The 24,784-nt window shown below is 48.2% G+C and overlaps 1 protein-coding gene across 6 annotated transcripts in view; it reads left to right on the top strand.

Annotated features, from left to right (window-relative positions):
• The window catches only part of ZHX3 (zinc fingers and homeoboxes 3), a 130,550-nt gene extending 106,878 nt beyond the window's left edge, over positions 1-23,672 (top strand). For all 6 annotated transcript variants that reach the window (XM_027623690.2, XM_027623693.2, XM_027623691.2 and 3 more), the window contains 2 exons: positions 12,438-15,461; positions 17,488-23,672. In XM_027623690.2, coding sequence (XP_027479491.2) covers positions 12,590-15,461; positions 17,488-17,498 — 2,883 coding nt within the window. In that variant the 5' untranslated portion in view covers positions 12,438-12,589 and the 3' untranslated portion in view covers positions 17,499-23,672. The remainder of the gene's footprint in view (positions 1-12,437; positions 15,462-17,487) is intronic.
• The last annotated feature ends 1,112 nt before the right edge of the window (positions 23,673-24,784 follow it).

Genomic DNA, 24,784 nt, shown 5'->3' with positions numbered 1-24,784 from the left:
GATTGTGATCATAACTGTACTGAACTTAGAGATTAACCTAGAGAGGACTGACATCTACATAATTTTGAATCTTTGCCTCCAGGAATATGCTGTGATTCTCTATTTATTTAACTCTTTTTTGTTCTTGCTGAAGTTTTGTAGTTATTGTCATAAAGATTTTGCACGTCTTACAAAGGTTTATTCTGAGATCTTTTCTGCAGTTGGTTGTTTATGTGAGTGGGCTCTTCTCCCCATCCCTACCCCCCCATTTCTTTCTCTAATTGATTATTTTTGGCATATGGGAAACTTAATGGTTCGTGTGTGTGTGTGTGTGTGTGTGTGTGTGTGTATGTTGCAAATATGTCTCATCATCTTACCCCATCCTCTTATTAGTTACAATAGTTTTTGAGATTTTCTCACTAGACAGTCTCTTCATATGCAAATAACACCAGTTTGTCTCATCTTTCTCTCTCTCTCTCTCTTTTTACTGCTTATCCCTCACATTTTTAAAAATCATATTTTACTGTCTAGGATCCCATTACAATGTTAAGTAATGAGAGTGGAAATTCTTACCTTGTTCCTGACTTGAATATTTCACTATTAGGTGTAATGTTTGTTGGGGTTTCTGATAGAAATCCTTTATCTAAGAAAATTTCCTTCTTTTTTCCTTCATTTCCTTCATTTGCTAAATCTTTTCAAGAAGGAGAGTTTAGACTTGAACAACACTATAGACCAGTTGGACCTAAGAGACATACACAGAACACTCCACTCAACAACAACAGAATAGGCACCTTCTTCTCAAGAGTACCTGGAACATTCTCTGGGATAGATCACATAGTAGGACACAAAACAAAGTCTTAGCAAATTTCAGAAGATTGAGATTTTACCAAGTGTCTTTTCCAAATACAGTGAAATAAAACAAGAAATAGCAAGAACTGGAAAATCCACAAATATTTGGAAATGAACCAACACATTCTTCAATGACCAATGGGTCAAAGAAGAAATCACAAGGGAAATTAGAAAATATCTTAAAGTAAATGAAAACAAAAACATGGGGGCTCCTGGTGGCTCAGTCGTTAAGCGTCTGTTTTCGGCTCAGGTCATGGTCCCCAGGTCCTGGGATAGAGCCCTGCATTGGGCTCCCTGCTCAGCAGGGAGCCTGCTTCTCCCTCTCCCACTCCCCGTGCTTGTGTTCCCTCTCTCACTGTGTCTCTCTCTGTCAAATAAATAAATTTTAAAAAATCTTAAAAGAGAGAAACATAACATACCAGAACTTATGGATGCAGCAAAAGCAGTATTAAGAAGGTCATTTATAGTCATAAATGCCTACATTAAAAAAAAAGGAAGGGGTCGCCTGGATGGCTCAGTCATTAAGCATCTGCCTTCAGCTCAGGTCATGATCCCAGGGTTCTGGGATCAAGCCCTGCATCGGGCTCCCTGCTCAGCGGGGAGCCTGCTTCTCCCTCTCCCACTCCCCCTGCTTGTGTTTCCTCTCTCGCCGTGTCTCTCTCTGTCAAATAAATAAATAAAAATCTTAAAAAAAAAAAAAGATCTCAAATCGACAACCTAACGATACACCTCAAGGAAAAAGAAGAACGAACTAAACCCAAAGTTAGCAGAAGGAAGGGAATAACAAAGATTAAAGCAAAAGTAAAATACAGAATAGAAAAACAGTAGAAAAAATTCAATGAAACAGAGTTCGTTTTTTTAAAAGATCAACAAAATTCCACACACCCTTTATTTATTTATTTTTTAAAGATTTTATTTATTTGACAGAGAGAGACACAGAGAGACACAGAGAGAGAACACAAGCAGGGGGAGTGGGAGAAGGAGAAGCAGGCTTCCTACTGAGCAGGGAGCTCGATGCGGGGCTCGATCCCAGGACCCTGGGACCATGATCTGAGTCGAAGGCAGACATTTAACGACTGAGCCACCCAGGTGCCCCTCACAGACCCTTTAAAAAAAATCGGCACACCCTTAGCCAGACAAGAAAAAAAGAGAGGGGACCCAATAACAAAAGTTAGAAATAAAGAGAAGACAGTACAACTGATGCCACAAAAATAAAAAGGATCATAGGAGACCCTTATGAACAATTATATGCCAGCACACTGGATAACCTAGAAGAAATGGATACATTCCTGGAAACATACAACCTACCAAGATTAAATCATGAAGAAATTAAAAACCTCATCAGACTTATAACTACTAAGGAGATTGAATCAGTAATCAAAAAGCTCCCCAAAAAGCCTAGGACCAGACAGCTTCAATGGACATTTCCATCAAAGATTTAAAAAATGATTAACACCAAACCTTCTCAAACTCTTCTAAAAATTGAAGAGAAGGGAACACTTCCAAACTCATTTTATGAGGTCAGCATTACCCTGATCCTAAAACCAAAGATACTACATGAAAGCTACTGACCATCTCCCTGATGATTATTGACACAAAAATGCTCAACAAAATATTAGTAAATCAAATTCAATAGCACATTAAAAGGATTATGCACCATAACCAAGTGGGGTTATTCCTGGAGTGCAAGGATGGTTCTACATATGAAAATCAATGTAATATACCACATTAACAGACTGAGGGATCAAAACCATAATGATCATCTCAACTGATGCAGAAAAAGCACTTGATAAGATTAGCCATCCTTTTGGGGCACCTGAGTGGCTCAGTCGGTTAAGCATCTGCCTTTGGCTCAGGTCATGATCCCAGGGTCCTGGGATCAAGTCCTGCTCAGTGGGGAGCCTGCTTCTCCTTCTCCCTCTGACATTCCCCCTGCTTGTGCTCTCTGGCTCCTATCTCTTTGTCAAATAAAATCTTAAAAAAAAAAAAAAAAAAGATTAGACATCCTTTCATGATAACACTCAACAAACTAGGAAGGTAATTACTTCAACATAATAAAGACCATGTATGAAAAGCCCACAGCTAACATTATGCTTAATGGTGAAAACCTGAAAGCTTTTCCTTTAAGATCAGGAGCAAGTGAAGGATGCCCACTCTCACTACTTCTATTTCAACATACTACTGGAAATCTTAGCAGAGCAATTGGTCAAGAAATAAATAAATAAAAGTCATCCAACTTGGAAAGGAAGTCAAATTATCTCTGTTCACAGATGACATGATCATATATGTAGAAAACAGTGTATAAAGATTCCACAAAAATAAATGTCAGAACAAAAGAATTCAGCAAAGTTGGAGGACACAAAATCAACATGCAAAAATCAGTTGTGTTTCTGTATACTAACAGTGAAAAATCCACTTAGGAAAACAGTCTCATTTACAACAGCATCAAAAGAACAGAATAATTAATTAAGGAGTCAAAAGAGTTGTACACTAAAAACTACAGAACACTGCCTAATGAGATTAAAGAAGACAAATGAAAGGGAAGACATCTCATGTTCATGGATTAGAAGAATTAGTATCGTCAGAATGCCCATACTACTCAAAGCCATCTATAGATTCAATGCAATTTCTATTAAAAATCCTAATGGCTTTTTTTCCCCATAAATAGGGGGAAAAAATCCTAAAATTCATATGGAATCTCAAAGGACCTTGAGTAGCCAGAACAATCTTGAGATAGGAAAGCAAAGCTAGAGGCCTAATACATCCTGATTTCAAAATATTAGAAAGGTACAGTGGGCAAAACAGTATGGTACTGGCATAAAGATGGACGTAGACCTATGGAATAGAATAGAGAGCCTGGAAGTAAACTCTTGCATATATGGTTCCATGACTTCCAGCAGCAGGTGTGCCAGGGCTACACAATGGAGAAAGAGTAGTCCCTTCAACAAATGGTACAGGAAAAACTGGATCTCTGTATGCAAAAGAATAAAGTTGGACCATTACCTCACACCATATACAAAAATTAACTCAAAATAGATTAAAGACCTAAGCATAAAAGCTGAAACTATAAAACTTCAAGAAAAAAACATAAGGGAAAGCTTCATGACATTGGTTTGGTAATGATTTCTTGGATATGACATGAAAAGCACAGGCAACAAAAGCAAAAGTAGACAAATGGGACTACATAAAACTTAAAAACTTATGCACCTTAAAGGAAACAACCAACAGAATGAAAAGGTGACCTATGGAATAGGAGGAAATATTTGCAAGCCATGTATCTGAGAAGGATTAGTATCTAGAATATATAAAGAATTCCTACAACACAACAAGTAACCTGACTGAAAAATGAACAAAGAACTTGAATAGACATTTCTCCAAAGAAGCTATACAAATGGCCAAGTATAAGAAAAGATGGTCAGCATCACTGATCATTAGGGAAATGCACATCAAACCAAGTGAGATATCCCCTCACATCCGTTAAGATGGCCACCATCAAAAAACTTCCAAACAAACAGAAAATAACAAGTGTTGGCAAAGGTGTAGAGAAATTCATTGCAGTGGGAATGTAAAATGGTATAACTGCTATGGAAAATATTATGAAGGTTTCTTAGAAAATCAAAAGTAGAATTACTGCATGTCCACCAAACCTACTTCAGGGTATATATCCTAAAGTAACAAAAGCATGGACTTGAAGAGATTTTGTATACCCATGTTCATAGCAATATTATTCACAATAGGTAAAACATGGAAGCAACATAAATATTCTTCAGTAGATGTGTGGATAAAGAAAATGTGGTATACATGTACAATGGAATGTTATTCAGCCTTAAAAAGGAAGGAAATCCTGTCAATTAGTATAACATGGATGAACTTGAGGACATTATGCCAAGTGAAATGAGCTAGTCACACAAAGACAGATACTGCATGCTTCTACTTTTATGAAGTATCTAAAGTTGTTGGACTCATAGAAGCAGAAAGTAGAATGGTAGTTGCCAGGAGTTAGGAGGGGGAAAGGGGACCCATTTTTGTTCAGTGGGTATAAATTTCAGTTTTGCAAATGAGAGTTCTCAAGATTGGTTGCACAAGGAAGTGCACATAGTTAACTCTATTGTACACTTAAAAGTAGTTGAGATGGTAAATTTTATATTACATGGTTTTCACCACAATAAAAAATTGAGGGTATAATCTTATTAAATGCTGTTTTGGTTTTTCTTCTTTATTAATGAAACTAATTGTTTTTAGAAATTTCCTAATATTGGGGCACCTGGGTGGCTCAGTCAGTTAAGTGTCTGCCTTTGGCTCGGGTCATGATCTCAGGGTTCTGGGATCAAGCCCCACATTGGGCTCCCTGCTCAGCGGGGAGCCTGCTTCTCTCTCTCCTGCTCCCCCCGCCCCCACTTGTGCACACACTATCTCTTTCAAATAAATAAATTAATTAATTTAAAAAATAGTAAAAGAAAGAAATTTCCTAATATTTAAGATGTTCTTGCAATCTTGGTATAAACCACAGCTTCATCTGTGACAGATGAGCCAATTTCCTTAATATATGGAGGACTCTCTACAGTGCTAAACAAAATAAGTCAGAGGAAGACAAATACCATATGATTTCACTCATATGTGGAATGTAAGGCACAAAACAAAGGAAAAAAAAGGACAGGCCAAAAAAATGGACTCTTATGTATAGAGAACAAACTGATGGTTATCAGAGGGGTGGTGGGTGGGGAGATGGGGAAAACTATCGGGAGTGCACTGATGATGAGCACTGAGTCCTATATGGAACTGTTGAATCACTGTATTGTAACCTGAAACTAATAGAGCACTGTATGCTAACCATACTGGAACTAAAAAAATAGATGGAGGACTCTCAAAAATCCCATAGAAAAATGGACAGAAAAAATAATTTATTACAAAATGTCAGTGATAAGTGAAAAGATTCTCAGCCATGCCTGTAAAGAAATGCAAGTTAAAACCATAGTGACCAGTTTTTTATGTACCAAATTAGCAAAGACTAGAAATAGTAATAGTATGCAGTGGTAGTGAGGGCACTCTCATTCTGTGGTGGTGAGAGTGAAAATCAGCATCTATTTGGAGGGCAACTTTGTATATTTTTTTTAAGATTTTATTTATTTATTTGATTGAGAGAGCAGGTGCACAAGCAGGGGGAGCAGCAGAGGGAGAGGGAGAAGCAGGCTTCCCGCTGAGCAGGGAGCCTGATGCAGGGCTCGATCCCAGGACCCTGGGATCATGTCCTGAGCCGAAGACAGACGCTTAACCGACTGAGCCACCCAGGCGCCCCGGGGAACTTTGTATTTTCCTAACAATATTTTACTAGTCAGAAATTCTTGTTTTGTTTTGTTTTTGTTTAAGTGGGCTCCATGGGAGCCCAGTGTGGGGCCTGGACTCATGACCCTGAGATCAAGAGCTGAGCTGAGATCAAGAGCTGGATACTTCACCAGCTGAACCACCCAGGCACTCCCTGGTCAGAAATTCTTGTAAGAAATTCAGAATTTCAGAAATTCTCAAAGGCACAAAAATATATGCGGGGACAGTTATTGAACCATTGCTTGTAATAGTTTAAAAACTGGAGAAATGCAAGTATCTATTAACAGCTAGGTTGGTGAAGTAAATTATGATGCATCCATAAATTAGAACATTGTTTAAAAGAGTGAGATATACTGTAGACTCTGACACTCTTCCCATTGTCGTGGGAGGAAAACGAGCAGAACATGAGTGTAAAAATACAACTCTATTTTTTGTTTTTTAAAAAAATGGTTATAGTAATCTGTGCCTAGAAAACATATTTGAAATAATGGACACTAGATTGTTAACACTAGCTATCTTTGGGGTGAGTAGGGCGGATATTTACTGTTCATCGTTTCTGAGAGAGAGAGATTTCTACATAAAGAGCTATTTTGAAAGAGGAATTAAAAAGGATAAATTTCAATGTAAATTTATATTGCTAACCATTTTTTTATAAAGATTTTATTTACTTATTTGGCAGAGAGAGAGTGAGAGAGGGAACCCAAGCAGGGGGAGTGGGAGAGGGAGAAGCAGGTTTCCCGTGGAGCAGGGAGCCCGATGCGGGGCTCGATCCCAGGACCCCATGATCATGACCTGAGCCGAAGGCAGACGCTTAATGACTAAGCCACCCAGGCGCCCCATCTAACAATTTTTTTTAAAAAGGGAATGCTACCTGCCAGTTTTTGTTTTGGAATGAGTTAAGATTTACATATGGTCTATTATATCACATGACCAACTTCTAGGTATGTTTTATGACTTTTTAAAAGAATATGAAGTTGGAAGACTGTGGGTGTCACTGTTAAAGTTGCAGGAGGCAGCCCAGTCCTCAGTGTAGCCCAGGAAACCTTGAGGGCCCTCCACACTGAGAACCCCCGACTTCTACACAGTTTCCATCCCAGATGCCTGAAGAAGGGGAGGGGCTTGGTGAGTCCTGCCTTGTCATGCACCATCAATAAAGTATACTGTACCCCCAAAATATGAAGTTGATTACTGTAGAATATTCGACTATTCCCACATCTGTCAAACTAGCCTCTGGTAGTAGTCACATTCTCTGCCTCTAGTGTTGTTGTCTACTTGACTTTCAAAACCACAGCAGCATGTTAAAATCTTTCACTGTGGTTATGCTTCTGTAACCCTGTCAGCTGCTCCCATGATTCCTGTTTTCACTGATAAATCGTGGGCTGTTTAGGAGGCCTGTGGCCAGACTTGAAGGGAGTCTGCTGAGAGTCGCATTTCTAAACATTTGAGTCGTCCTGTTGAGCTTACTGTCTTTCCAATTCCTTCCTCAGAATTAAAAAAAAAAAAAGTTCTTAACTTATCTTTAAGAATTTTATCTATAAGACGATGGACTCTGAAAAACAAACTGAGGGTTCTAGAGGGGACGGGGGTGGGGGGATGGGTTAGCCTGGTGATGGGTATTAAGGAGAGCACATTCTGCGTGGAGCACTGGGTGTTAAACAATGAATCATGGAACACTACATCAAAAACTAATGATGTAATGTATGGTGATTAACATAACAATAAAAATTATTTTAAAAAAAGAATTTTATCTATAAACTCATATTTTTTCAAGCCCCGCATGTATATTTTGTAGTGTTGAAATGTAGTGATTATTAGCTGCAACTTCGCTAATTTAGTGAATTGATCAACTCTCTTTCAATTCCCAAAGACAGATTTTTTAAAGTTATATGCTTTTGTTCTTACTTCATTAAAAAAATTACAAGACAGAAATTTTCAAGACAGAGTATAAAAAAGATTATATAAAGAATGATGAACATGCAGTTGTCATTTGGACCTTCTCTGTGAATCTTTGGCAGTGTAAAACCTTGCATGTGTGTCAAGCCCACGTCACTCAGGGCTTGACTTAGGAAACAATGTGTTTCCACATGGTAATTGAGATCTCATTTGTCAGAGTTGGTCCATGAATGTCTTCTGGACGAATGGTTCTCTAGTAAAGTGGGGCTTTATCCTTTAAGTACCATTTTATTGGATACCCTTTCAAAAGTGTATGACAAATAAACCCAAACTTACCTAAATGGGTAATGTTGCTAAAAATAGCCCCGTGGTAAGCATCCAGGTGGTAAGTAGATAGGTGTTCCCTGAAGAATTCTTTCAACTTTGTCGTATGTTTGAAAATTTTGGGGATGGCAGGGTGGCTCAGTCGTTAAGCGTCTGCCTTCAGCTCAGGTCATGATCCCGGAGTCCTGGGATCAAGTCCCGCCTCCTCCAGTACTGAACACTCCACGGTGGCTGTGCTGGCCACTGCCCCCATGACTGTTATCTTCCACAGCCTTCTGCTCCAACCACTGGCCCACTCAGAATCACTAGGAGTGCTACTCTCCTTGATCATTGGCTTGAATGACAGTTTGAGGCTACTTTGAGACTTAATTTTGGATGACATGGGAATTTTTCCCCAAATCAAGTCCATCTTCATGTTGTCTACTTTCTCAGCCTTCGCAAATAAAATACCAGGAACGTGATTTAACGCTTCCTCGGTGAAGCCCAGCCCCATCCCAGACCTCAGTGGTGGCATTCTGGTGTTGGTGCCCTGTTGGCGGGGCCCTGCACTCTCCTGGTCCTGAATTCTGCTGGCAACCCTGCCTCAGGAGAGTGCAGGTCTCCTCGTTTGTGCTGGTGCTGCTTTCAGCTGGCGGCTCTGCTTTCTCTCTCCCCTCCTCTCCACCCTTCTGTTCACAACCATTGCCCTTCACCTCTACCCAGGGCAGAAATAAATCCTACCAGGGTAGGTCAGGCTGTATTACAAATAAATGACGTCCCCTGTATAGGGACCTCACAAGTGGGAAAGATACCCCTCTTGTACAGAACTGAGTGCTTTAGGGCTCTGTCCTCTGCCCCTCTCGGGTTTGACCTTTTAATGGTTTTTAGCATCTTCACTGGTTTTTTGCAATCATCATGACTAAGAACATTTCATCACCCCAAAAGAAACCTCATACCCATTAGCAGTCACTCCCCATTCTCCCCCACCCTCAGGCCCTGGCAACCACTAATCTATTTTCCGTCACTATGGATGTATCTCTTCGGGGCATTTCTACAAATGCATTTATATAATACGTGGCATTTGGGGGCCGCCTACTTGGAGTTAGCATGTTTCCACCTTAGTTGTAGCATGTAATTATACTTCATTCCTTTTTATGGCTGAATAATCCTCCATTATATAGACATACCAGATTTTGTCTATTCATCCATCTGTTGATGCACATTGAGGTGGTTTCTACCTTTTAGTTATTATTATGATGTCATGAATATCTGTGTACAAGTGTTTGTGTGAATATATTTTTACTTCTTTTGTGTGTATACATAGCACTGGACTTACTGGGTCTTATGGTAACTCTGTATTTAACTTTCTGAAGAACTGCCAAACTGATTTACAAAGCGGCTGTGCCAATTATACATACATCTCACCGGCAACATAGGAAGGCTCCAATTTTACCCCATCTTCGCCTGTGCATGTCATTCATTATTTGTCATCGTGATGAAAGCCATTCTGGTGGGTGTGAAGTGCTATCCCATTGGGGTTTGGGTTTGCATTTCCCTAAGGACTAATGATGTGGAGCACTTTTATATATGCTTATTGGCCATTTGTAGATCATTTCTGGAAAAATGTTTATTTAAATCCTTTACCTATTTTTTAATTGGGTTGTCTGTTGAGTTTAAGCATTCTTTATATATTCTGGATACAGGCCCCTTATCAGATATATGATTTGCAAATAAACTCTCCCATTCTTTGAGTGGTCTTTTTTACTTCTGTGACAGTGGCCTTTGAAGCACAGCCGTTTTTGATTTGATGGAGTCCAGCTTACCTGTTTTTTCTTACGTCACTTGCACTTTCAGATATTCTATTTGATGTCCTCAGTGACTTATCTGAAAATCTGATTTGCTCACTGGATATATAACTGCATTATTCTTAGTTTTCCTGATTTGGAATCATGAAGCACTTGATTTAAGATGTCTGCCAATAATATACGTATAGAGGCTCTTAGAAATGTTGATACTCGTTGGGCTGGTAAATCCATTTCTGTGCATTTAGCCTCAGGAAATGGATAGAAGAAAACCTATATGCCCAGAGGTCATTTCACTGTCACCTGTGCAGTGGGACCCTGGAAGCCTCTTCAGTAGCAGAGGAGGGTGATTATGTTCATAGTGCGACATTATGAGGCAGCTATTGAATATTATCATTATGAAGCGTATTTAATGAAAATGTTTATATTGGAATCTTCAATAAAAAAACAAAACACAAGTATGTGCCCACTATGACTAAAATATGTATAAGATATTTGAAGATACTTGGACTAGGAGGAAGGGTACACAAAATTATAGGTAGTTTTATGTTCTTCCATTTCATTTAATATTGATACTTTATCTTTGCAATTACAATATAAGTAAAAAAAGTGTGCCTAACACTTCAGACGAGTGAGAAAAAAGGTGGTGAGTGGTGGGGTCTGCTGTGTGTATTCTCGTCCCACCCCAACTGGTTTGTAATAGGAACTATTTTTTATCACCATGAGCATCAAGGTGAGACTTGCAAACAGAAAAATAGTTTCTGTGTGTAATTAAGAACTTGAATAGAGGGCGCCTGGGTGGCTCAGTCGTTGAGCGTCTGCCTTCGGCTCAGGTCATGATCCCGGGGTCCTGGGATCGAGCCCCGCATCGGGCTCCCCGCTCGGCAGGAAGCCTGCTTCTCCCTCTCCCCGTCCCCCTGCTCGTGTTCGCTCTCTCTCTGTGTCTCTCTCTCTGTCAAGTAAATAAATAAATGAAATCTTTTAAAAAAATGTGAAGAGAATTAAAATATTTCTATTCAAATTCTTTTTTTTTTTTAAGATTTTATTTATTTATTTGACAGAGAGAGACACAGCGAGAGAGGGAACACGAGCAGGGGGACGGGGAGAGGGAGAAGCAGGCTTCCCGCCGAGCGGGGAGCCCGATGCGGGGCTCGATCCCAGGACCCCGGGATCATGACCTGAGCTGAAGGCAGACGCTCAACGACTGAGCCACCCAGGCGCCCTCTATTCACATTTTCATATCAAATCTGAACACTGATGATAACGTGATTTTGTAATTAGAATTACTATTATTTTAGTCATTATTAGCATTACAATTTGCTAAAAGAAAGGTAATGATAATTATGGTGATATTATGTTAATAATGGGGGCCATAGAAACGCTTTTCTCATGGCATCTCATGGAAGAATATATTTTACATGTAAATAAACCAATCACCCCAGTGTTTGAAATAAATTTCAAACGGATCAAAGATTTTAATTTTTTTTTTTTTTAAGGAATAATAAAGGCACCAAAGGAAATAAAAAGGTCAGCACCATATAAGGTCATGTGTAGAATGCCACCTGGGGTGAGGCCACAGGTTGAAGTGCTGCACCAGAGAGGGAGTGTACAGCTTTGCTCTACCGCAGCCTGGGTCTCTGGGTCCCCTGTGCCTCTGACCTGGGGCGCCGCCTGAGGGACAGTGGTTCGGGGTCTAGCCAGTAACTCTCAGGCCGTCCCTCCTCCGTGCCGGGAATGGGTGTGGTAGGGCAGCAGGCAGGGAAAGGCTGCTGAGGGAGGCCCAGCTCCGGTGCCTCCCCCCGCCCTGCACACACTGCAGTTGACTTTGGCCTCTGGGCCTGGCTTGGGAGAGGCAGAGGCGGTGTCTTGTTCTCAGATGTGGGAAGGCTATGAAAAGAAAAACCCTTGTTGGCCTAAACATTTAAACAAGAATTACACTAGGATGTTTTGTTTTCACTCTGACATGGTCAGAATTAATTTGGAGATCCAGAAGAGGATTATTTTGTTGTTATTGTTGTTGCTTGGTTTTTGAATCTGAGTTACTTAATACAAGAATACAGAGGGAAATGGAAAACAAAACATATGTCTTAAGTCTATCAAGTGGTATTGGAACATCCTCAGGTCATTCTTCAGGGCACTACTTTGTTGGTGTTTGAGGTGCTCCACATTCAAGCTGCTGGTGAACTTGTTGAGAAAAGGCCCCGATGATAGAAGGCAAGCTGTGGGCTGTGTCTGGGTGTCTGGAAGCAGAGCCTAAGAGATCATAATCATTTTTCTTCTTCCTCCTAGGTTTAATAGGAAAAACTTGCTTCCTGCAAACACCAGAAAAAACTGCCCTTGGAAACTGTTTCTTTGGCCTGCATGGAGCAGCTAGAGCTTACACTGTGAGGCCCTTGACGGGACGAGCTCTCACCCCCTGATCAGCCAGAGTGATTGTCGCCATGGCCAGCAAGAGGAAATCCACCACCCCGTGCATGATCCCTGTGAAGACCGTGGTGCTGCAGGAGGCCAGTGCGGAGGCCCAGCCTGCGGAGGCATTACCCGAAGGCCCCCAGCAGGAGCTGCCCCCTGAAGTGCCTGCCGGCAGCAGCGAGACTGCCCAGAAGTCCAGCAGTACCGACGGCCCCGCCCTGGCCAACGGGCACCGGAGCACTTTGGATGGCTATTCGTATTCCTGCAAATACTGTGATTTCAGAGCCCAGGACATAACCCAGTTTGTGGGACATATGAACTCAGAGCACACAGATTTTAATAAGGATCCAACTTTTGTATGCACTGAATGCAGTTTTCTGGCAAAAACTCCTGAGGGGCTTTCTCTGCACAATGCTAAGAGTCACTTGGGGGAAGCCAGCTTTGTGTGGAATGTGGCCAAGCCAGACAATCATGTGGTCGTGGAACAGAGCGTCCCCGAGAGCACCTGTACTCCTGACCTATCGAGTGAGCCCAACGCCGAAGGGACCGACGGACAGGCCGAAATCATCATTACCAAAACTCCAATCATGAAGATAATGAAAGGCAAAGCTGAAGCCAAAAAAATTCATACGCTCAAGGAGAACATCCCCAGTCAGCCTGTGGGTGACACAGCCTTACCAAACCCACCAGCCGGGGAGACCGAGGCGAAAGAGGGGGACCACCACTTTGTCAATGGGGCAGTCCCGGTCAGTCAGCCGGCCACCAACCCGGCCAAAGGGCCGCATGCGGCCAATGGGCCCCTGCTGGGAGCGGTGCCGGTTCTGCCGGCCGGCATAGCGCAGTTCCTCCCCCTGCAGCAGCCGCCCCCACTGCACGCCCAGCACCACGGCCACCAGCCGCTGCCCACATCCAAGTCCCTCCCCAAGGTGATGATCCCCCTGAGCAGCATTCCCACCTACAATGCGGCCATGGACTCCAACAGCTTTCTGAAGAACTCGTTCCACAAGTTCCCCTACCCAACCAAAGCTGAGCTCTGCTATTTGACTGTGGTCACCAAGTATCCAGAAGAGCAGCTCAAGATCTGGTTCACAGCCCAGAGGCTGAAGCAAGGCATCAGCTGGTCCCCTGAGGAGATTGAGGACGCCCGGAAAAAGATGTTCAATACGGTCATTCAGTCCGTACCCCAGCCCACAATCACCGTCCTCAACACACCCCTGGTCGCCAATGCTGGCGGCGTCCAGCACCTCATCCAGGCCGCCCTCCCGGGCCACGTGGTAGGGCAGCCGGAGGGCACAGCGGGCGGCCTGCTGGTCACTCAGCCGCTGATGGCCAACGGGCTGCAGGCGCCCAGCTCGTCCCTGCCGCCCACCGTCACATCGGTGCCCAAGCAGCCCACCGTGGCACCCGTGAATACGGTGTGCTCCAACACCACGTCGGCGGTGAAGGTGGTCAACGCGGCCCAGTCGCTGCTCACGGCCTGCCCCAGCATCACCTCCCAAGCCTTCCTCGACGCCAGCATCTACAAGAACAAGAAGTCTCACGAACAGCTGTCTGCCCTGAAAGGAAGCTTCTGTCGGAACCAGTTCCCGGGGCAGAGTGAGGTGGAGCATCTGACCAAAGTGACCGGCCTCAGCACCAGAGAGGTGCGCAAGTGGTTCAGTGACCGCAGGTACCACTGCCGGAACCTGAAGGGCTCCAGGGCCGTGCTGCCCGGCGACCCCGGCGCCATCGTCATTGACCCCGGGCCCGAGGCGCCCTTCTCCCCGTCGTTGGCCAAGGCCCCCGAGGTGCCCTGCGTCCCGCCGGCCGCCACCCTGGCTGCCCCTCCTTCCACCAGACGCCAGGCCTGGCACCAGACCCCCGACTTCACGCCAACCAAGTACAAGGAGCGAGCCCCTGAGCAGCTCAGAGCCCTGGAGAGCAGTTTTGCACAAAACCCCCTTCCTCCCGATGAGGAGCTGGACCGCCTGAGGACTGAAACCAAGATGACCCGGAGAGAGATCGACAGCTGGTTTTCGGAGAGGCGGAAGAGAGTGAGCGCCGAGGACCCCAAGAGGGCCGATGAGGGACCCGCCCCAGAGGAGGAGGAGGAGGAGGAAGAGGAGGAGGCGGGAGAGGAGGAGCCGGGCGGGGGCCCGAGGGCCCCTGGGGAAGACGGCCCCCTGGAAGGGCTCGGCAGCCGTGGGCTGGCAGAGCGCAAGGTCAGCCCCATCAAAATTAACCTTAAGAACCTGCGTGTCACCGAGGCCAATGGGGCCAACGGCAGGAGCGAGCTCCCGGGGCCAGGGGCCTGCGAGCCTGAAGAGGATGGGCCCGGCCAGCCGGCTGAGCAGCCCCCTGGCAAAGCAAGCTGCAAGAAGACGGCCCAGCAGCGGCACCTCTTGCGCCAGCTCTTCGTGCAGACGCGGTGGCCCAGCACCCAGGACTACGACGCCATCATGGCCCAGACTGGCCTGCCGCGGCCTGAGGTGGTGCGCTGGTTCGGGGACAGCAGGTACGCCCTGAAGAACGGCCAGCTCAAGTGGTACGAAGACTATAAGCGGGGCAACTTCCCTCCAGGGCTGCTGGTCGTCACCCCTGGCAACCGGGAGCTGCTGCAGGACTATTACCTGACGCACAAGACGCTGCGTGAGGTGGACCTGCAGAGCCTCTGTGACAAGACCCAGATGAGCTCCCAGCAGGTCAAGCAATGGTTTGCGGAGAAAATGGGCGAGGAGACCCGGGCTGTGGCGGACGCGGGCAGTGAGGACCAGGGCGCCGGCGAGGCTGCAGCCATTCACCAAGGGATGGGGGATGCGTATTTGGAGGTGTCGGAAAACAGTGAGTCGTGGGAGCCTGGCGCCCCTGAGGCCAGCTCGGAGCCCTTTGACGCCCCGAGTCCCCAGGCTGGACTTCAGCTGGGTAAGGAGCCCACAGGGGCTGGGGCCAACCGCCGTGGGGAGGGCGGGGGGGGGGGCCCCTGAGGGGCCACGGGGGCAGCTGCTGTCCCTAAGCTCCCTGGCAGTGGGACCAAGTGGCCGGCTGCTCCAGGGGGCACCTGGCAGCAGAAGCCATTAGGGCATAATGGAATATGACCTACACTATGATGTGTTTCCTGTGTTGTTAGGGGAAGGAACATAGTGGGCCTACAAGGGTGCAAGCTTTTCTAGATATTTCTTAGCAGTGGGAGAATAGGTCAAAGCACCATCAGAGTCAGACAGAACCACAACCCCCCGGTAGGAGAGAGCAACAGGACTGCTGAGGAAATTCAACTCAGAATGGCTGAGGGGCTTGGATTGCCTTTAGATGTGGCAAGTGCTTTTATTTAAATGGTGAAAGTCCTGTAATTTGCCTTTGTTGCTCTTTCTGGTTTGGAGAAATGGAAAATCGTCTTCCCTGTTAGATATGTAATCAAAAGCTTGAGTTTTGTTCCTCCGTTTCTCTGGATCATAGACCTGGTAGTAGCACTTGAAAGAAAACTTTAGAAGATAATTTATCGAAGATAAATTTAAAGCCACAGACAAGTCACTTTGTCGGTATCGGGTCCTGACCCCCCGGGTTCCCAGCCTCCCCTTTCCCTCCCCGTCCTTCGGTGTTTGGCTCCTTAGAGGCCTCATCACAGCATGGCCAGGAGCCCATACAAACTGAGCGTCTGGATTCTCAGATTCTCCGATTTGGGGACCTTTAGAAGTTGGTTCTGGGGCCGATATTTCCTGACTTGACCTTGTTTCCCTCCATGACCCCCATGAGTCAGTGAGGCCCTCACAGGCAGCGGTGGGCTCCAGGAAACAGGGTTGGCTTCGCAGGGCTGGTTGCCTCAGGCACCTTGTCCAGCACTGGGCGTGCCCCTGGGGAATGCCCACCCCTGGCTTGCAGGCAACTAGAACAAATTTCTTTTTCTCTTTGTTTAAAATTTCACTGAAGTATATTCTTGGGTAGCTGGAAATAGGGTGGTGGTTACACAACCTTGTGAATGTATTTAAAGCCATTTAATTGTACATTCAAAAATGGTTCAAATGGTAGCTTTTATGTTACGTATATTTTATCACAATTAAAAAGAAAAAAGCTAGGGGCGCCTGGGTGGCTCAGTTGGTTGGGCGACTGCCTTCGGCTCAGGTCATGATCCTGGAGTCCCGGGATTGAGTCCCGCATCGGGCTCCCTGCTCAGCGGGGAGTCTGCTTCTCCCTCTGACCCTCCCCCCTTTCATCTGCTCTCTCTCTCATTCTCTCTCCCTCAAATAAATAAAATCTTAAAAAAAAAAAGAAAAGAAAAAGCTACCCTGGAAGTGGGGCGAGTGGGTTTGAGTCACAAGCACTGGCCCCTCTGCTCCTAAATCCACCACTAGGCCAAGTGTGATGTCCCTGGCGGGACAGAGCAGGCGTGGCACTGTGGCCTCCCCCTCTTCTGCCTGAAGCAGATAACCCTTGGGTTCAGGAAGTGCTTGTCTGTGTGTCTGTACTTGGTTTCTCCATGGCCAGCCTCCACGCAAGGGCCAGGTCGGCAAGCGTCATGGACCACGGGCCTCTGAACAACCCCGCTGATGTTGAGCGCAGGGGTAGAGGCCATCAGTAGAATGTAGACACTAGCCCCCGCCGCTGTGGTGTTAGAACATGGGTTCTGGAGAGCTGGTGGGGAGGGGCGGGATGGGGCGGTTGAGGACAGGGCTCCAGGCCAGCAGCGGCCTGGGCTTTGGCGGCACTGGGCGGCTGGAGGGTCTGCAGGCCCTGCCCGATGTGACCTGCATCCCGTCCTTACACAGCACGTCCTTCTTCCTGGTCCCTCGGGCTGCAGGGTGGGCGAGGGGCTGGCAGGAAGGCAGGGCTCCTGGCAGTAAGAGGGCCCCAGAGCCAGTGCTACCACCCTAGCGTGGCGAGGACTGGGCTGCCTGAGGGGCTGTACAGGTGTGGTGGCTGATGTGGAGGTGACAGGCCTGTGTTTTCTCCTCAGAAACAGACTGAATTTGAACTGATTACTCCGAAGGACTGGCCAGTCCGGGATGCCGCCTGCCACGTGGAAGGGCTCAACCCGACTCTCCGCTGCCATGTGCTGTTCCCATGCTCGCCGCCGCCGCCGCCACCGCCGCCGGCCGGGCACGCACGATAGCTTCTGGAGGCCTCGCCGCCAGCCCAGAGCCCGCCGCCACCTCTGGCCTGTCACCACCGAGCGCGCCAGCAGGGAGAGTCGAGTGCTTGTCAGTTCTTCCTCCCACCACGTAGGACCTTTCCTTTGCCTTCCAGTGGATAAAATAGTTCAGATTTCATATTCATAGACACGAAATCAAGTTTTTAACCTATAAATCCGCCTATACACATTTAATAAAACATCAGATCATAAACACTTTCATTACATAGAAACTTTGGTTAGCCAGCAGTACATTGTCTTACATCATCTCTGAAAATGCCCTGTGTCTGTTCTCTGGAGATCATGGGGGCTACATGTCCCCAGCACGTGCGGAACTGGGGCTGAAGCCCTAGACCCCCCCACCCCCCACCCCCTCAAGGAAGGTGGTACGTTTGCCGAGGCAGCTGCCCGCCTTTCCCTGCCCTGGGGGCGAATCGGCACTGGCGCCCGCCTGCCGTCTGGAAATGGACTGCTCACCTGATAGTGTTTGCTCACCGCGCTCTTAAGTGGTTCCAGCCATCCTGCTTGTTCGTGGGAGTTTGAATCATGGACCAGAACTTTTCAGTTACCAGGTCAACTTCAAGAAGTATTTGCTGTTAAGCCTGATGTACTGACCGATGTGCCCACGTTTTTGTTGTTGTTTTTCAATCTAGATGTTTTCAGAGTGAGAGGAAAATTGAGAAAAGGAACGCGCAGGGCTGAACGTGGAAGTGCACGGCCCCAGCGTGTGGCTTTGGCCACTGTGGTCTTCGGAGCCCTTACCCACACTCCCTTCCAGGCTGCCAGTGGTCTGGGAAGGAAGTCTCCCGCAGCTGGGAGTAAGAGCGAACGCTCTGGGATCTGGGGAGCCAGGAGTGGTCAGAGCTGGGGGTGGTCCTTGGCACAGAGACACCCAGAGTGCTCATGGCCCCCGTGCCGAGGGCCTGGCTAGGTGCTGAGCATCGCCAGACAGGCCCTTGTGAAGATGTTTCTTAAGTTCTGCATTTATATCCCCAGATTTGGAAACAAGATCTCTGTCTACTTTAGCCTAATCCTCATACCATTTTTTTTTAATTGAGAAAAATCACAGAAAAAGGTGCTTTTGAAACACTGGGAAACTTGTATACAAAGCTGTACTACTTGGTAAATCCCTATTTCCCCCAAAACTGGCTGTTCTGAGAGCAGCAGGTGAAAGTGGGGCAGGCAGAAGTCATGTCCCCGGCAGCTCCGCTTACCTCCTGGAGACCACCTGCTTCCCCAGGCACTAAGGCCTTGTGAGCATGCTTCTCCTGGGCCCAGGCTGGGGGAGCAGCACAAAGCAACACCAGAGAGAGGACAGGGGCTTCGGGCATGACAGACTGGTGGTAGGGTGGGCGCTGTCCTCCTCCCCGACCCCACCCAGGAAATGAACTGGGTGGGGCACCTTGCTGGCTTGGCTCCAAGGGCAAAGATGGTGGTGGCACCTTCTGCCTTCCAGGAGAGGGCTTTCTCTGGAAACCAAAAGATCTTGAGCCCCTGTTCTTCTAAAATGTCTTCTCCCGCTCTCTCAGACCCAGTAGGGACCACCTCTGAGTTGTTTGAAACGTGACGTGTGAGTACTTGGCAAGTTCTGTGCCCTGTGTTTGTGTCCTTTCCATTTGTGAAGCTGTTTAGCCCCAAAGACCTCGTGGCAGAATTGCCAGTGGTGATTGCCTTCCTTCAGAGAACAGACACCTGGACTTTTTCGTTTAGGGTTTATGTACATGCAGATTAATTTATATATACACGTAGATACAGTACAGATAGTCATTTGATACTTTACTGAGAAAATGTCCACCTGAGGTATACACTTGAGGAAGCTCACGGCACAAGGCTGTTAGGGGAAGGAGCCTGTGTTGGAGGGAATGCCGGTACCCAGGGCGCAGCTGAGGCGGCCTGGCTGGAAACCATCTGAGCGTGGGAGACACCAGCCTGCAAGCCTCACTCCCAGAGCCCCGCACTGGCCAAAGGGCTTTAGAGAGGATTTTCTTGTTTATTTAATTTGTATTCATATTTCATTTACAACCCAAACAACAACACAAAAAATACATGGTGGACAAGTTCATGCAGGACATAACGACCCAGCCTCGGCACCAGCCTGTCTTTAGAAGGTGGGGAAGCTACAGGCCTGCCCGTCTGGGCATGTTTTCCTCTGTTAGCCCTGCCCACGAATGGCAAGACTGCCCAGGTAAGGACCCCAGCAGACTAGACAGTCCCTCCTCCTTAACTGTGGTCTTGGACCTGAGCAAATAGTGGGTTTGAAGCCTCACGCTTACAAGAACCACGGTCAGAGGTGATGGTGAGAGAGAGCTGGGTCAGCGAGCCGGTGCCCAGCGCTCTGGGTACTTGGGGAACACAGCTAACCTGGCACAGAGACCCACACTGGCCCGGAATGCATGGGGGTGCGGCACTGCAGCATCCACCCTGTGTCCTGTCACAAGACAGATCACCGTGGTTTTGCACGCCCTCAGAAGGTGTCTGTGATGTTGCCTCCAGCAGGTCCGTGGGCTGCAGAGTTGAGACGGGGGGTTAGTCTCTCCCGAAGGAAAGCCTCGTGTATAAGGTGACTCATCTTTGCCCCTCTTCTCTGTATGCACTCGGACTCGTGAGAGATCGTAAAATATTTCAGTGTTTCTTGTCGCCTATGTCAGGCACATGTTTGGTTTATTCTATTTTTTACATGGGGTTGTAGATTCAGTTGTAGTAGTTGAAACCAGATCATCATTCTGATAAAGGAAAGCCGGATTCATGATACGTATACCTTGCATATTTTGATTACTTATTTTAATTCTTGACTATGAAGGAGCTTTTTGATTTGAGAGGAGAGTTCTCATTTTCAGGAGTCTCAGGTTCCTGAAATAGAGCACCCTGGTTGGATGGCCCTGTTGGCATTTGGGGTTTGGTAGCGCCATGTGAGTTAGGGCTCCTGGCCTGGCCTGGCTGAGTGACTGGCAGCTGTCCCGGTGGACCAGAGCGCCTTGACCGGAGGCTCTGCTCCCTGTTCTCCAGAAGCACGGGTGTGGGAGCTGGACAGTGTTGGCCCCTAGCTTGTGGGCTCCCATGTGCACAGACGGTGGTGTCCCTGCTGGCCGTGGGAGGCTGTCCCACCAGGAAGTTTCAGCGTGCTTTCCAGGCTGAGATGTGGCTCTTCATCCTGCTCAGTCGGTGGCTCAGTGACAGGTCCTGTGTCTGCTCCCAGTCCCCTCTGGCTCTGGGACATCTGTGCCAGGCTGCCTTCTGTGGAGTCTGGGTGCTCACGCCCTCTGCACCTCCTCCCGCAGCTCCTGACTGGGCTGCCTGGTCTCTCTCCCTGTAAGCCCTTTGCCATTGGTGCAGCTTTGTCGGTGTAAACCTCACAAGCCCCAGTGGATAAAGGCACTTTGTAGGAGAGGAGAACCGGCCAAGAAGAAAGCGTCAAACCAGACCAAACCTGGATTTGGGCTTTTTCTAATTTTTCCCCCTTTTTCCTTGCTCAGCGTTTATCTGGGGTAGGTTATTGGTTTGACACACACCTTTTGTATTAAGTTTAAATTTTCCTTTATCCCATCGATGTGCAAAGCTCAGATGCTGGAGAAGACCCTGTAGATGGGTAAGGAGCCACTGAATGAACTTCCAGGCCAGAGCTAGTAGCTGCCTGGGCCGGGAGACTAACAGGCGGGGCTCTCCTCGCTCCTGTCTGGAGCCCTGTCTCCAGGGCTCCGGACACAGCTTCCTTTGTTCTCTTTCCTGAGGAGCCCAGGCCCGCCCAGCCTTCCTGCGCAGACCTCGGGGGCCATCTCTGCATGGTTGGGGGAGCACCTGCCCTGAGAAAGCAGGGAGTGGGGAGCCTGAGCCTTCCTCTGAATGGTCCCCGCCCCCAGCCCGGCTTCGGTCTGAGGTAGCCATCATGCTGTTTCTCCGGCTATTTCTAACAGCCAAGCTGTGCAACATCAGGGCTGAGGAGGCCGGAGGCAACTCCTCATCAAAGTGACGAGTTTTGATTTGGGCCGAGTGACCGTGGAAGTGACGACTGTGGGTGCTGCTTGGCTGGCTGCCCAGCCCAGCTCTATGTCCAGATGGAACAGAGAGGCCTCGGTTGGGGTTTGTTTCTGCCCCAGTCTGTGTGGTGTTCCTGGCACCAGGTCGTCCTGGGAAGGGGGTTCTCTGAGCTGACCCAGCAAGTGCACGCGGGAGTGAGGTAAAGGGCTCAGAGCATTTGGTCCTAGGGTGGTCCAGAGCCTGCTTTTCTGTCTTTCAGTCCTGAGTGCACTCGTTAAGACTGGCCGCTAACCTGGCCACTCCTTTGAACGGGGTCCCAGTCCTTCACCAGACTCAAGACCTGACAGCCTGGAGCTGGCAGGAAGCAGCCATTCTATCTGCTGAAGTCCAGAGCAGGGGCGGAAACCCCGGTGTCTGGCACGGATCGGCAGGCCCTGGTCACCACATGGACACGGTGGCAGCAAGCCCCTGCGGCCGTTGATTTTTAAAAACCCTATCTTTCGGTCGGCAGGACTGCCAGGATCCACAAAGAACACGTGGCTCCCGCTTTGCCGTCCCCAGCCCCAAGGCTTCCGCAGCCCTCAGAACCTGGCCCTTGTGGCTGGTCAGGCCGGAGCGAGAGGGAGAGGTGAGCACAGCGAGCAGGGCTTTTCAGAGGTGGTGGTCTTCTCTTCTGCTGGGTGTCTTTCCTGCTGTCCACTGGGGGGCAGGTGGCAAGCCAGGGTGCCTGAGAGTCTGAGTGGTGACCTGCCGTTGGTGCCTCTTCGGAGCCGGGCTGTGCCACGCGCGCACACCTGAGCACTTGAGTGTTAGTGGCTTTTCTTGGCTAATGCTCCGTAACTGCTCTTCCTTTCCACGATAAATGGGTGATTTAGAAGTCTTTCGAGTCTTCGGCTGGAGCCGAAGGTGAATTGTCCAGGGTAGAGGCTGCTCGGAGTCACTGAATATAGAAAGCTGCCAGTGTGTGGTCTTTCCCGAGGGTCAAACCCCAGAGTAGATACACTGGTGGAGGGTAACCATCTACCCCCGTGGTAGCTGTTCTGTAATTTGTGTTTCAAGAGAGATTGTCACTCATCCTTGGTTCCTGCCCATACAGAGGGCTCATTCTGGCAGTTTGCTTGAAACGCTGGCTGGGCGGGAGCCCCAGGCTGACGGGTGCTGGCTGGCGGGGGAGCCAGGCCGCCCTCAGCAGGGACGCAGCATGGTCAGCGGGCACCCAGTGAGGCCAGGCGAGTGCCCGGGGACAAGGGGCGCCCCGTGCAGAGGAGTTCCCGCGGCGCTTCTGGGCAGGCGCGTTGTTGAGCTGTCAGGAGGACCGGACTGTGCCATAATTGTTATGACAAAAAAAACACGCCAACCTTCCTCTCTCCCCTGCCGGCCATTGTTCATTGAAAGTTTACTGAGCACAGTCTTTGTGGATGTCAGGGAGGTTGCCACAGCTGCAGGGTCCTTCCTGACGGGCCTGAACCCTGCTGGTTTTCTTCCCCCCGCTTACCTTCTAGTCTTCGGGGCCACGGGAGGGCCAGGAATGGCTGGTGAGCAGTTTGCCCTGGTGTGCCGCCTTTCTCCCAGAGACACTGGAAAGACAGGATCATCTTGGTGCTAAGAAGCAACTGCCCTGTTTGTCCAGAGGCAAATGGAGACTTTACCGAACTATACAAGAGGGTCCCTACCCCCCTGCGGCTGCCAGGTGTGAGACCAAACTGAGGGGCATACTCTGTGGGTCAGGACTGGGTGGGATGGGAATTCTTTACCCAGGGGTAAGTGTTTTTAACAGAAAGATGTAACTTGCCTTTGGACCGTGGCTGTGCCGAGGCGGTGGAGTGGGCTGCCCTCTCTGGGCTGAGTCTCCAGGCCTCATGAGGTCCCCTGTGGGGATGCTGCTATTTCTAAAATGCAAATTGCACATTTCCTAGATTTTGTATCTGTGGATTTGGATGAGGGAGCAGGGCCAAACTGCTTATACAATTTGATATGGGCCGAAATGGTACTTCAAATCTTTTGATTGTTCCTAAATAAAAACATAAATACGTTTCACATCTGCTGACTTTATTTTGTGGGGGAGCCCGAAAAACTAAAAACACTTCACATCTGCTGATTTATTTAGTGGGCAAGCCCGACCTTAAACGTGGATGGATGAGCAAGGCCATTCCCCTTGGCCCACTTCAGGAAAGTTCCACTGCTGGGTCCACAGGATTGGCTTCTACGTGATGGAACCGTGATGTTTTTAGGAATTACACTCCATAGACAAAGGCAGAGGAGTCAGACCTGGAGTCCTCAGGTGTCTGGTAAGAGGATGCTGGCAAGTCCTTTTCTTTCCCCTTTTTGCCCCATGAGGAGTACTCAGAAGCAGAGCTTGTCCTGTTCGCTAAGGAGGGGCTGGTGAATATGCGTAAGGACCCGGGGGCCTCCAACGAACATTAAAAGCCTTATTTCTAAGATTCAGAGCAATTGCATCTTGTTGGGGTGACCCTGAGGGCCTGTGACAGGAAAAAGGGAGCCCACAAATATCACCTGGGGCAGAGACATACCAAGGCAGTTCTCGTCCCAGGTGGACACCAGGGCCTGTCCCTGGCTTTGGCCCTTCTGGGGGCCAACTTAAGCCCTGGGAGAGCAGCTCTGCGTCGAATGTAAAGCAAGTCCTTGGGAGCTGGACCAACCTGGCGTGGAGCCCTGAAGCCAACCAGCCGAAGCCCCAGGGTGGGTGCAGACTCAGGCAGTGGCTTCTTGGGACACAGCTGTGGACGGAGCTGGCAGTAGAAGTCAGCAGGGGGTTGCCATGAGCTTCCGTGGGGCAGCTGCGATGGCCTCCAGGCAGGAAACAGAAGGCCTGCCTGACTCCTGGGCATGAGGCCCCTGGGGATTCTCAGAGGAACGACCCAGTGAGGAGGATTCTCAGGCTGAGACAGGGCGTGAGCTCTTGAACTGAAATGTGAGGCAGGACCTTATTTTGTTCCATGAACTAACTAGTTTGGTAGGATAACCGGATACTGCTTGTAGTGGTTTCTCCCTTCAAAAGAACAGCAATGGTGGGAGATGATGGGCTCAAATGGAAAGACGAGTGAGTTTTTAGCCCCAACCTTCAGGTGTTGTTCGGGATGTGCCCGGTCAGGACGGGGGGCCTGGTGTCCTCTGCTCATGGCCGCAG

This window comes from Zalophus californianus, chromosome 8 (genome assembly GCF_009762305.2).
Source record: "Zalophus californianus isolate mZalCal1 chromosome 8, mZalCal1.pri.v2, whole genome shotgun sequence".
Lineage (NCBI taxonomy): Eukaryota > Metazoa > Chordata > Mammalia > Carnivora > Otariidae > Zalophus > Zalophus californianus.
This window is presented reverse-complemented; position numbering and strand designations above follow the sequence as displayed.